At 44.0% G+C, this 12,394-nt stretch overlaps 3 protein-coding genes across 3 annotated transcripts; all 3 read left to right on the top strand.

Moving 5' to 3' along the window:
• Nucleotides 1-648: 648 nt before the first annotated feature.
• On the top strand, nt 649-1,473 carry PHALS_03534 (uncharacterized protein; the record flags this gene model as incomplete). Its single annotated transcript, XM_024717761.1, has 1 exon — nt 649-1,473. The coding sequence occupies one exon, from the start codon at nt 649-651 to the stop codon at nt 1,471-1,473; it is 825 nt and encodes a 274-aa protein (XP_024583228.1).
• Nucleotides 1,474-1,814: 341 nt separating this feature from the next.
• On the top strand, nt 1,815-2,974 carry PHALS_03533 (conserved hypothetical protein; the record flags this gene model as incomplete). The annotated part of the gene is made up of 4 exons (XM_024717760.1): nt 1,815-2,006; nt 2,073-2,318; nt 2,387-2,488; nt 2,552-2,974. 4 exons carry the CDS (start codon nt 1,815-1,817, stop codon nt 2,972-2,974), a joined length of 963 nt encoding a protein of 320 aa, XP_024583227.1.
• Nucleotides 2,975-7,204: 4,230 nt separating this feature from the next.
• On the top strand, nt 7,205-7,465 carry PHALS_03532 (uncharacterized protein; the record flags this gene model as incomplete). The annotated part of the gene is made up of 2 exons (XM_024717759.1): nt 7,205-7,253; nt 7,317-7,465. 2 exons carry the CDS (start codon nt 7,205-7,207, stop codon nt 7,463-7,465), a joined length of 198 nt encoding a protein of 65 aa, XP_024583226.1.
• Between the last annotated feature and the right edge of the window lie 4,929 nt (nt 7,466-12,394).

Genomic DNA, 12,394 nt, shown 5'->3' with positions numbered 1-12,394 from the left:
ACAAACAAAATACAGATTCCCTTTACATCATCACATTTACTTACGGATTTGAAACACAGGATGAACACTGTAAACTCCATTTGTCGTTGAAATCACTGACAAAAATACAAAAAAGAAGTCAGCGGCTATTTCGCTCAAATCAATACCTTTAATTTTTTGCTTACAGGTGGCAACTTCTATCCGGCATTGGCTCACTATGCGCTTTCGGCAAACTTCCGCACGTGCCTATAACTCTTTGGTTTGGATGGCTTTGCGTGCGTGAAGTTACTTACTATTGATATCGGAGATGATTAAACAGTCAGTCTGGACGACAACATAATTTTAAATGGCATTTTTCCTGGCGTAGATGTTTTGGTCTCTTCAACACTACAATGAGTTTTGATCAAAGAAAAACCTTCAGGAGCACTTCATTGATTTATCCCTACTAATGTGGATACTCATTTGTTCGTCGCGCATTTAATCACCAAATATGGACCTGACGTTGACGATGTTGCGGTAGCACGATGCGAGTTTAGTCAGAATATCAATTTAGACTGAAAGCTCTTATTAGTTAAGACAAGCTCCGATATCGCGTATTTATTGCATCCATACGATAGTTTGTGATTAAATTTCACCAACTCAGTCGCATTTTCTCTAATAGTTTACTTGATGATACTACTATCTCGAAAGTGGATGTTACCGTGTGTGACGGTGGCAGCTATCCTGTCAACTGTGCCGTTTAGTAGAGCTGGAGACGGATTGGCATCACCACCACGACAGCTGAAAGAGGAAACCGTCAAGGTGCACGTCGAGGTGCATTCAGAGGGGGAGATCCAGCAGCCGAGCCACCAGGATGCCGTCCCTACGAAAGGTCTCCCACAAACGCGTAACAAAAGGAACAAAGATAAGAATACGATTGAAAAGACTAATACTGTGTATGACGATCGCCATGGTACCGTTCAAGGTGTAAAGGTGGGAAAGAGCCATGGGAAGGGTCACCGCCGCGAAAAACAGAACCTCAAGGATGAGATTGTGGTCGAGTATGAGCGCGGAAGTGTCAAGATCTCGGGGACGAGCTCATCGAGTCGAAAAACAAAGGATTTGAAAGTCATCACGCAGGACAAGAAGAAGGTGTATAGTGCAGCCAGTGAGGGTAATAAACTAATGACAATGCTCAGTAGCACGGACAAGCTGAAGAAAAGAGCATTTTTTGAAGCACTCAGTCCTACAGGTATCCTCTGTGGAATCTTTATAGGTTTGGCGGCCATCATTGGTGTTGCGGGCTTGGTAACGGGAAAACTACAGTCACACCAGAAGTCGGTTTTGAGCGCCGTTTCGTTGGATGTTGATGTTGAAGCCGACGACAGAACGACTGCCAATTCAAACGTTGTCACTGATGACAGCAATGTAGTGTCAGAATCTCAATCGAGGGTTGATGATGGAGAAAGTGAAAAGGGCACATTTGCCAGCGGTACCTCTTACGGGTCCGTGTAGGGCAAATAGAGCGAGCAAGAGAATTTGGAAAACTATGGTTTAGATGACGGTTCAGTTTCAAATATGCAGAATGAAACAGCTTATCAGCGTATGTGTTCTCAGTGTTACCAGTGTAAAGCATTTTATGGTGTAGCAAATTTGTTTTTAGGGCGGCACCGAAATAGCCATATATATTAAAATATACGCCGGATCTGGGAATAGATAAAAGTGACGTCCCAATTTATAGCAGATTACAAAGCGGTGATGAAATTGCAAAACTTCAGTCTGTAAGCTCTCTCGGCTTTGACGTGAGTCGAACACAGCACACGTCAATCAAGTATTTATATTTATTTTAAACCACTATGTCTTCTCATCTATGGATATTCGGAGTGTCTCTGTCGCTTATTGCCACGCTCTTCGGCACGCTTGGTAAGGTGCTGCTTAAGCTGGCACACACGTCAACGCAGGCGCTATCGGTCAAGGTGGCAGCTACTGTGTGTGTTTTTCTACTTAATCCTGTGTTTGATGCCATGAGCTATGCTTATGCAGCACAGGTGAGCGATATTGCTACTAGCACAGTTCATGTGCATGCTCATCTGTTGCATTTGCTGTATTCTTAGTCCATCTTGGCGCCTATGGCTGGATTTAGCGTTGTCTGGAACATTCTGATGTCACCTTACCTACTCAACGAGAAAGTTTCGAGACAAGACGTCAGAGGCTCAGCAGTCATTTTAGCTGGCTGTGTCTTTGTTGGAATTTCGGGAAGTCACGATACACCGACACATCACAGCGCTGAATTATTTGCTCTTTTTCGGAGCCAAATTTTTTTTGAATACGCTACTTTTGTATGGTGTGCAGCAGTGGGGGTGAGTTGTATTATCATGTACTTAATGTATCGTGTCATGACACTAAAGCAAATGCACTGGCGCTGTAGTTAATTTGGGTAATCTGCAGCTTTGAAAAGAAGAGTGGCTGGAGAAGATTTGCATTTGGCGCTCTCTCAGGACTAATTGGTGGCAATCTTTTCTTTCTTAAGGTTTGTGAATATAGGTGCTGCTACTTAAATTTAAAATTTACCGTGATTAAATCGATCCCGCAGGCCTCAGTTGAACTGCTTTCTGAAGGTGGAGCGGTTTGGAAAAACGCAGAAACCTACATTATTATTTTGTCTGCCTTGTCATCAGCTGGTGGTGGTATTTATATCCTGGATCTCGGCTTGCGTGAATACGACGCGCTTTATCTCGTAGCAATCTATCAAGCTTTTCTCATTCTGATAGGCTCCGTCTCAGGAGTAATCTTCTTTCACGAAATTTCTGGAATGAACTCATGGTGGCAACTGCTTCTTTACCCTCTCAGCATCTTCACGACAGTGAGTGGCATCATTGTTTTATCAGAAAAACACATTGAGCACTGTGAATCGGTTTATCTCAACAACAGCGACGACGCGGTCAAACAAGGTGAAATTTTGCCGCTTGTTAGTCCTAATGACATCAGATTTGGATACAAGCATGGCTCCGTTTAGATTGTATCATAATAGCAGCATTTCAATACTTTTTTTAACAATTCGTCAAGGATAGAACACCCTTCTGTCGTTACAAATTCATCACCTCGCCGGAGGACATGTCAAAGAAAATTTGCTTATATTAATCCCTTGCTGTCCACTTTGCACAGATACCACTTTGATTTAAAGACCGCGTTGGCAAACGCACAAAGGCTGGGTTTGTGCGCTGCTACCTGGAGCAAGAGGATTTAAATGCAGGATCAATGCGACTTTGAGTAATTTACTGTCTCTTGAACTAAATCTGCATTTATTCTCCGACGTGCGGCTAGCAATCCACATGCAACACGGACTCCTCCTTTTGAAAGATTTATCATCTTTATTAATACCAATCTTCGAATTTACCTCTGAACCTTTTGAACGCAGACGTTGAGAGTCAAAGCTTCCCCTACGAGTCAAATCGACACTGCAGATAGTTGTCAAGTCCCTTGACTCAGGTTCGAGATACGATCCTTGGTAAGTGTAGCATGGATGGAACGTCATAAGCCATGTGTCGACAGAATATTGAAAAAGTTTTGTTCCACGCACTTCTCCCTTCCTTGAGCATCGCAAGTCATGAACACATCTCCTCCACGAGACAGAAGCGTTTTTTTCATGAACACAAAGCCACAATAGCTTTGTACAGGTGATGTGATTGTCCAAATCTTAGAGAAAAGTGTTGCTATGTGTCTCGAACAAAGCTCGCAAGGCAAATGCGGCAGTAAGCAAACAACTCGAGATAAGATAATATTTTGTATATATTTATATATTGCGGTTTCCAGCTGTTATTACGAGAAAGGACGACTGTTATTGTCTTGGTCTCCAAAGTGTATCTCTTGCGTAACGTAAAGAGATTTAAGCTTCCGGAATCCGCACACTAAGATTAAGCTCTCTTTAGCGCGGGATGCTGGTAGCTATCCGACCCATACCCCTCATTATACGAAAGGCTTTTTCAGTCAGTGGGTCCTCCTACCCAACTATCACACACCCAATTGGGTGCGGGTTGGAAGGGCGTTCACACCACAGGGGTGTGATTGCTCGTCCACTTTAGTAGCCTATCTCCGGCGTCCTTGATTCGGATTTTATTTATATCGAACCAGGTACCTTCCGGTCCCGGACCAAGATACAAACCACTTAAGCCAACGCGCGACGTAAAGAACAGACGTGACCTGTTGTCTCCTATAACGGAACCGATGGAGTTCAGAGCGACCGTATGTCGCGAACAGAAAGGCTAAGCTCTCAAGATCAGAAAAATGGTTTATTCTTGTTTTAATGTGACGGTAGCTCGGTCAGCACTACTGCGTGGAAAAGTGAAGCTCCACGGGTAAGTGGACGGGGAAAGTACTCTCGTGAATGGAGCGACCGGAGAATCTTGAGGGGAATTGTAAGCCCGTAATGTTATTTCCAGATTGTAAAGTGCTATTTGATGACAGAATATTACATATGGTGATGAGAGGTCCAACCTGCGTATAACCCCCTATGGGAGAGTGCGTCATGAATAACTTGTTTCCTGGGATCAAATATTGCGGCACGTCAACGAGGACACAGTGCTGCAAAGCGCAAAACGGTTTTGGGGAGAGTAAGAAATTTCAACACTTGGTGACGACTTACTTTTTCAAAACAGCTAATGACAAAGTGGTGAGTTGTACAATTTCATAATAATGAACTAAGGCAGCCTCGATTAGGCGGGAGCGCCGATTCGTAAGAAAATGCTGCAGAACAGCATGGTAGACTGCACTTTCTACAGGGTCTTCAACCTGGCCTACCGAGATTACCATCTGCTGATGATAGCCTGTGATATCTGCAACATGCCTATCATACCCTTTGCACAAATGAAGCAGCTCATTTGAAGTTTTAACAGAGCTTTTAAAACTTAAGCTAGAGTCCGCGTCATTAGATACACGGGTTTTGTATTCGTATTCGACATAGACAACCATCTACTAATTTTGACAGATGTACAATATATATACAAAATACCTGTGTGCGACCTTTGACTGGAAGATCACAAGCGCGACGCGCTGTGGTACTGGTGAACGCAACATCACAGTAAACTCCAAATTGATTTTTCAACATAAACCCCTGATTACGAGTTTAGTAGTGCTCTGTTTGGAGCAAGGCCAAAGTCATGGCTATCTTAATGTCTCTACAGGGAGTGATTCTCTGTGCTTTGGCCCTCATAGGCTATTCGAGATTAGCGTTATGGTGGGACCCATCTCCTTCGTGCAGCAGTTCGGTTTGGACTCTCCTGGACGTACCTAACCGGTGATTTCTGTAAGTGATCAGAGCATCCCGGAGGTGAAGACCTCCTCTGGCACTTTTGCCACATAATTCCGGATTCAATCTTGACTCGCGACAGACAAAAGCTTTTTAGCTGGACTATTTTTCTTCTCTTTACGTGCACACAGGATTGTCCTGAGTTGTAATCTCCCATTGTCTCTTTAAATGCACACAGGATTGTCCTGACTCGGGATTCTAAGACCTTCAGTTTAAAGCCACGTAGATCTCATCGTAAAGACATCATTCATATATACCGTCTTGACGTTCGTGGGAGAGATTTTGAGAGCCGCAAATGTAAAAAGGATACTTCGAACTCATCTCATGGTGTCAGGGACTCAATTCCATTGTAATTAATGCCGTGTTCGATAACAAACGTTTGATCGCTAGACGCGTTTTGAATCGGTATATTTTTGTAGTGCTACAACGAAAGATTACACCTCATATCAAGTACGGAATGGTGTCTGTCTTTCACAAAAACCTTGGATCAAAATCGTGAATGAATCGTTGTGTACCTACAGACACCTTCTGTGGTATCAGCTGCAATGTGGTAGTGTAAGTTGATGAGCTCTTGATATTTGCGCCTACTCCAGCCCTTGCACTATAGCTGTTATCAGCTCCGGAGACGAAGTTGTCCGTAATTTTTTTAAAACGGATAACGTGCTCATTCGGTTAGTCTATTTATTATGATTGTCATAACCAAACGATACTTAACATATGTACGGTCCATTTTGCTTCTCTTTTCTTCTCATTGACTATATTTCGAACCCAATTGCAGCGTCAAAGGAGCAGAATGAGCGAAATGCTAGCTTTACTTTAAGAAACCGACCTTGATAGATGCAATCAATAAGTATTTACATCGTGAAGCTGCTAAAAGTATCACGTATACTATGGTCAACACTTGTCTTGATAAAAAAGTCTAGGTCCGTGATATGAGAAGTACGTACTGGTTTATGTGTACAAACACATCATATTTGATGCACTTGTGCAACCATCTCAAGGTATCAGAGCACTGGTTTTGATGAGGACGATAGAGCTACGTAACGGATAGAACCGCGGGATATGTAACCTGGTAGCCTTACGCCAAGGATTACATTTCGGGAAAATGTTGTGATTCAACGGGTTACGATATTCCGCTATTGACCGGCAATGGAACATACATACTAATTTTCGATTATTAAAATGAGGATTACAATTTAGTACAAAATTAAATTATTTGATCAAATTAGTATTGGTTTAAGAAAAGACTTAATCAAAAAATATATCACTCGCCGGAAGAATATGAGCAAATTAGCTCAATAATCACTTCAAAGAATCTTGGTTTCGCAACTAGGGAGTGTACAAACTTATATTGGATGCGTAGTTAAACTCAGGTTTCCTCTTTGCAAGGTCCCTTTCGAAACCATTTCCTTTCTACGACATGTCGTCAATTCAACAACCAAGCCTTAGTAGAGTGTGTATTTCATCATAAAACATAAGTTGATTGTTGTTGTCACAAGAGAAGCAGGACATACTTAGCTTCTCATGTCTGTCGTTGGCCTCGATGAAATACGGGAATTGGTGATCCGTTCGCAAATCGTCGTACTAATTCACGCCCTATAAATTTACCAAGGCTTTTTATGGCTTCACAAAGCCCTAGATGCTGATATTTACAACCAACACTCCTATCCACATCTGTCAGAAAGAAACGCTTATCCAGGGCGTGTTCCCATCGACCTTTACAAGGAGAAAACAGCTCTTTTCCATCAAGTCGACATATGCCTACGATTTCTTCAAACACTGGGTTTGTTGAGCGGCCCTGTGTGGGAGCTTGACTCTTCATACACTTTATCAGGCAAAAAACGCAGCAGGCAGTGTGTATTTGATTGATTCTCCCACATATATGACATTGGCAAACGATATGGTGCTCCGGCAGTTAAAGTATCTCGCATCCTATGCAGCATGGCTGGGGTATATCGTCCCAAGGATTACCGAAAAGCATCTGTCTCCCGTAGTTAAACGGCTCCGCGGCACAAGAATTGCACTTAGCATTTGATACGACTGACACAAGAAGGCGGACCCAGAATTTGTCTTGGTGCGAGCCGCACCTGTCCTGTGACCCCAATGAAGTTAGTGACGGTTATCACCTCCAAAAGTGGGTATCTCGCCATTGTGACCAAAACGTTCGCAGCTCTTAAAAATCTACTTATTATGTCTGTGTAACAAGGTGAACAAAATCGCGAACGCAAACAGTACGCGCCAATAGGCTGTGCAAGCACCAGTGACACCTTGTCTCAACACTCCCCATGCTGACAAAGCCAATTATTAGGAGTTACTGCACGTATTCGCCCAATCATATACGCGGCTTTCATTCTTGAAATACAGCTAACGAGACAGCTGCCATACAGCGCTTAAAGTTAGGCGTGAAAACCACATGCGAGCGATGTTCGAGGAAATGTCTAACTGAGGCATGGCTTAATCCATGACCATGTCAGCTTTTCCCAACTAGAGAGATCGAACCGACATCCTTGCTCTTCAAAGACTGGTCGCGCAACATTTATCGCCTTACTGCTGTTAAATTTGATTGAGCAGACCACTAGAGACTGTAAGATGTCGCTGAAGGCTTTAAATCAGTACAATTACTTAGCTACATAAGCCCCCCCCAAAAAAGCGAGCAATTACGCGTCCGGGACCAATTTTGTCAAAACGAATGCAATTTTAGTGTTTGTTCAAAAACCAGCGGAAGTGTAGGTTTGCTTGAGAATTTGAGGGCTTTTGCAGCATGTATTTTTCCACCTAGGCTAAAAAATGGTCTCATCCAATGTACCGAGTGGTGGTTAAAACTCTATGAGTCAGAAGAGAACCAGAAGTCGAGAACGTCAGGAATCACGCACTCTCCTCTATTGGAGGCTTGGTGAGTCATGATCTCAACTTCGTTGATGGGCGACGATGTTGCTAAGCGTCTCGAGCAAAGCTTAAAAAAGATAAAAAGTGAGTTACCGTATTCAGAAAGGGCAGACAAAAGCAATCGAATGTCGCAATCTTTGGAACTTGACTCTGGTGAAACAGAAATGAGCGACTGTATGTCGTGGCCCCTAAATTTTTGTCTGTTGGACGGTTAAAAAATGTCTAAGCTGGTGTCCCTGTAAAAGAGCCAGTGGGTTTTTCGAGCAAATATTAACCGCATGTAGATATGCCAGGCCCAGAGTTAAGAAGAGCAACTCATCTTTGGCCTAGTCACCACTAGATGTGAAGCCCCCACGCTACCAGTGAAGCCCCACGAGATTAAAAACAGCACAAAAACTTGTTGACCCGTGAATACAGCAGCTGGGTTATTCTAAAAGGTTGAAATTCTCCTTACAAACCGCCGGTGGATGCACTTATTGAGCTAAGAACGTTTCCGAGTAGATGTGTGCGAGGATTGCAATCAGGTGAAGTCGCCGGAAGGATATGTTTGGTACTGGGCGATGAGATGATCATCATCCGTGTGTCGTTGAGGATACTTGGCGAGCTTTGAGTGCGAGAAGTCAGTAGTCAGACCGAACGCGTGGTCATATGAAGGATGAATACCCCTGAAGCAAATGTGCGAAAAGAATACATTGTGAGTCAAATTGTTCCTTCATGTTAACCGTGTGTCACACAACGCAGTAAATTTCTTCACATGATTTACTCTTCTAAAAAGGTGATCCTATTGAATTCAACAGCATCATCGTGGCTTTGGTCTTGGGGGTGGGATATCAATACAATTTGATGTGGATATCAATATTCGCAGTAAAATATCAGAATATATTTATATAAACAAATTTATCGTCATGCTTCTACGGTATGTGTAGCCCACCGCGGATAGCAGGCCGATAGGTTCATCAGGGCAATGGCAAGTATCATATTTTGTAAAAGGGGTCCTCTCGATTTTAAAACGTGCATGAGGTCCCATTTCTGCAAAAGCATTCTGGCATCAATGGCACGGATGACCTCGGCTTTAATCTCCCAAGAAGAAAAAGTATAGTTGTCTGTAGTAGCGAGATTTGTGCTAGCGAATGATGTCGACTTGGCCTAAGCTCAGCACTAGATATGTAGCCTCTGTCTGATAACATTGTGCCGGGTCGTTCGCAAAAAATCAAAACATTTAATTTCTTACCTCGACGTCCACATCGTGTCGTGTACTTCGCGGAGTCAAATATTTTACTACACCCATTCGGACGTTTGTTTGTCTGAGGCTGGTTGGTAAAGCTGCTCAATGTGTGTGTGTCACGTGCCTTCCTCACTCAGTTTTCGAGCTTTTTGTGATATTCTTCAGTTTTTTAGCGCTCTATACCCAAGCAAAAAGGCAATTGGGATGTGAAGACCAACTCGCCTCAAGCACGGGTGATTTTTCTAATAAAAGTGACCAATGGTATCGGGAAATAATATTAGAGCAATTTCAGGCGCTCTTTGTGGAACATTTGACCAGGAGGCTCGCATGTGGTGTGAAAAGCTTCGCTTCAGCGTGGCGGTAGAGTTTCAATATGTTGAGTCAAAATGATATTGTCTGCACACGTAGATACCGCTGCATGACTAGCAACCTGGGATTACTGAATTTGGCTTAGCTGATTGGTGACGCGACGAACGTTGTCATGAGCTCCACGGTGAAATATCATCTCACTATCCTTAGTCAGGAACGACTACGTATCAGTTATCTGTGTAGAGTAGTTGTTGAACGCAACGAGGGCTTCATCCTCTATGAACAGATCTACCATGTGTCTCATCGTTAGATCGGAACTGTCGGTTTGAGATTCTGTGGGTCGCTATGCCCATTCTTATTGGAGAGCCCCTCGGTCTACTCGCTTTTGAGGAACTTTTCAAGATCGTCAGCTGCTAATTCCGCACATTTAACAATTCATTGATCCATAAAAGAGCTTTCAAAAGGTGGACACTTAATACGGGTCTGCTCGTAGGAGCAGGCACCGTTGAGAAAAACATAAGGCTCTTAAGGGACTCGTTTAGTGTGTTCAATTCCGCGTAATGTCTTATCGCCAAAGTAGATCGAAATTTCAGTGTCTACAAATTAGGGTTGAGGATGGTGTAATGGGGTAGCTACTGCAGTATTTGGTACGGTCACGGCTACGCGTACTTGTGCAAGACACACACTACACTTGATAGCAGCTGTGCAAAACTCAGAGGTACCAAAGTACCGGTCTGACAAGGAAATTAAGAATTTGTATGAGAGAGATCCGTCAGACACGTGGTCTGTTATCTCACGTCATTGATATCGTGAAAGTGATGTAAATAATGTTATCCTCAATAGATTTATTCGAGATATATATCTCACAATAAGAGCAAAAAAAGAGTGCCTGGTTCCGCTTCTGTTGAAGCATCCAAAACCCAGCCGCTATGCGCTGATAGCGCAGACAGTAAGTCAAAGATGCATTTGTACAGGTGCTTGGCAGCACGTACATTTTGCGTAAAAAATCTTTTTCCGGCGGCGAAATGTACATTCATTCACTATATTGCCACAATCTGGTGGAGGGCCAGATACTTTTTTGAAGCAGCATGGTCAGTTGTACCTAGCACAGCGTACTCGACTTAGTCGGTGAGTAACACCAATTAAAATGGCCAGGTAACACCACCTACCTCGCTGCAGTACGACCTCCCGGCGGAACGCATTGGAAGTGGCTTGCAGTAATTCTAGATGGTCTGATGCACTCGTAAAATTCAGTCGTTTGGTAACGCAGCTGTTTAGGCCTCGTGGACCACGTACACTAATTATTCATGCTGTTTTATGTGTCCATAGTAATGCAGACATTGTGAAATTCAAATGTAGACAACTATGTTAAAGATTACGCGCTTTACGAGCGTACACACAGCTCGTTAGTGCTCAAAACGGCGCAATTTTATAGTATGTTTTTCAGGGCTGACAAATGTATAATTGATTTTGATCTGATTTGGAACGCTTCATTGGTAATCACAGTCTCGATGCAGATATTGCAAATGCAGCGGGGCTGCCGTAGCGCTGCGCTAAGAGGAAGCGTAATTTAGGTCACCGACCTTTCATTCTATACTTGAATAAGTCAGATCGCAATCCGCTTACTCCAAGAGTAATTATTGCCTTAACCCAAGGCTTATTACTCTTCCGTTTAAATTCAGAACAACTGATTTCTATTTATTTTTATCTGCAGCAAAGCCGCCTAACTATAAATGTTTAGATACCTCCAAATATATACAGTAAAATCTCATATACATGCATAACTACTGGCTACCTTTGGGTGCAGTCGCACCATGCCCATCTCGTGTGACCCCCCTCCCTCTTACCAGGGGACGTGTATTCCCGTGACACTCTCCCCCATTATGATTGAGAACATTTACAGCTCCAATCGATTACTGCCTCAACGAGGCTCGCGTGCCCGCTAGACACTGCAACTTAATTCATTGTAAAAAAACGACTTCCGTGTTCAATGAGCCCTGTGTCAACGACACTGAAGTCGCCAAGTCTTGCATGTTCTGAAAGCGAACACAGGCAGAGCCCAACTTCGTCTCGCACGCGATGCCATGTTGGACCGTCTGTCCGTGGCACCGGGCGATGTACATCCTAGGCTCAATGAGCACGAGCGTCGCGCTTAGCGCACGCTATCAATGACGAGTGACCTCGTTGAGGATGTGGATGTGGTCGACTACGAGTCTGACACTCCTTTTCCCGCATGGGTTGACGAGGAAGGCGAGCTGCGCCGGCGGCGTAAGACGAGCCCTGCTCGCGCCTTGCGGACCCCATGTCCTTTCTCTGACTTCTCGTCAACCGAGGGACGTGATGTAATCACCAATGACCTCGACGGGGCTCAGAGGCGGCAGCTGGGAGCTACCCATAAGGTGGCCTTAAAGAGCGCCCATCCACGGCCGGTCATTGACCCTCGAGTGGAATATGGCTTTCGCCCTGCGGATACCGCTGTGAAAACGAAGGATGCAGTAACTGTGAAAGCGCTCTTTGAGCGATGGGTGCAACAGCATTGAAAACTTTCGTCACTGTATAACCTACAGTCGAGCCACAAGGAAGTGGACGTGCGCGTGGAGCGACACCTCCGATTTGAGTTTGCCAAACTCAAGGCACGCCGTCGACTTCCTTTGGTTTGTCGCCCTGTGACGTATGAAATAACCCATAATGCTCCCGCGAGCTCTGTGACT

This window comes from Plasmopara halstedii, assembly GCF_900000015.1.
Source record: "Plasmopara halstedii genome assembly, contig: Scaffold_2386, whole genome shotgun sequence".
Taxonomy (NCBI): domain Eukaryota; phylum Oomycota; class Peronosporomycetes; order Peronosporales; family Peronosporaceae; genus Plasmopara; species Plasmopara halstedii.
The sequence above is the reverse complement of the archived record's forward strand: the minus strand, read 5'-3'. Positions and strand labels throughout refer to the sequence as shown.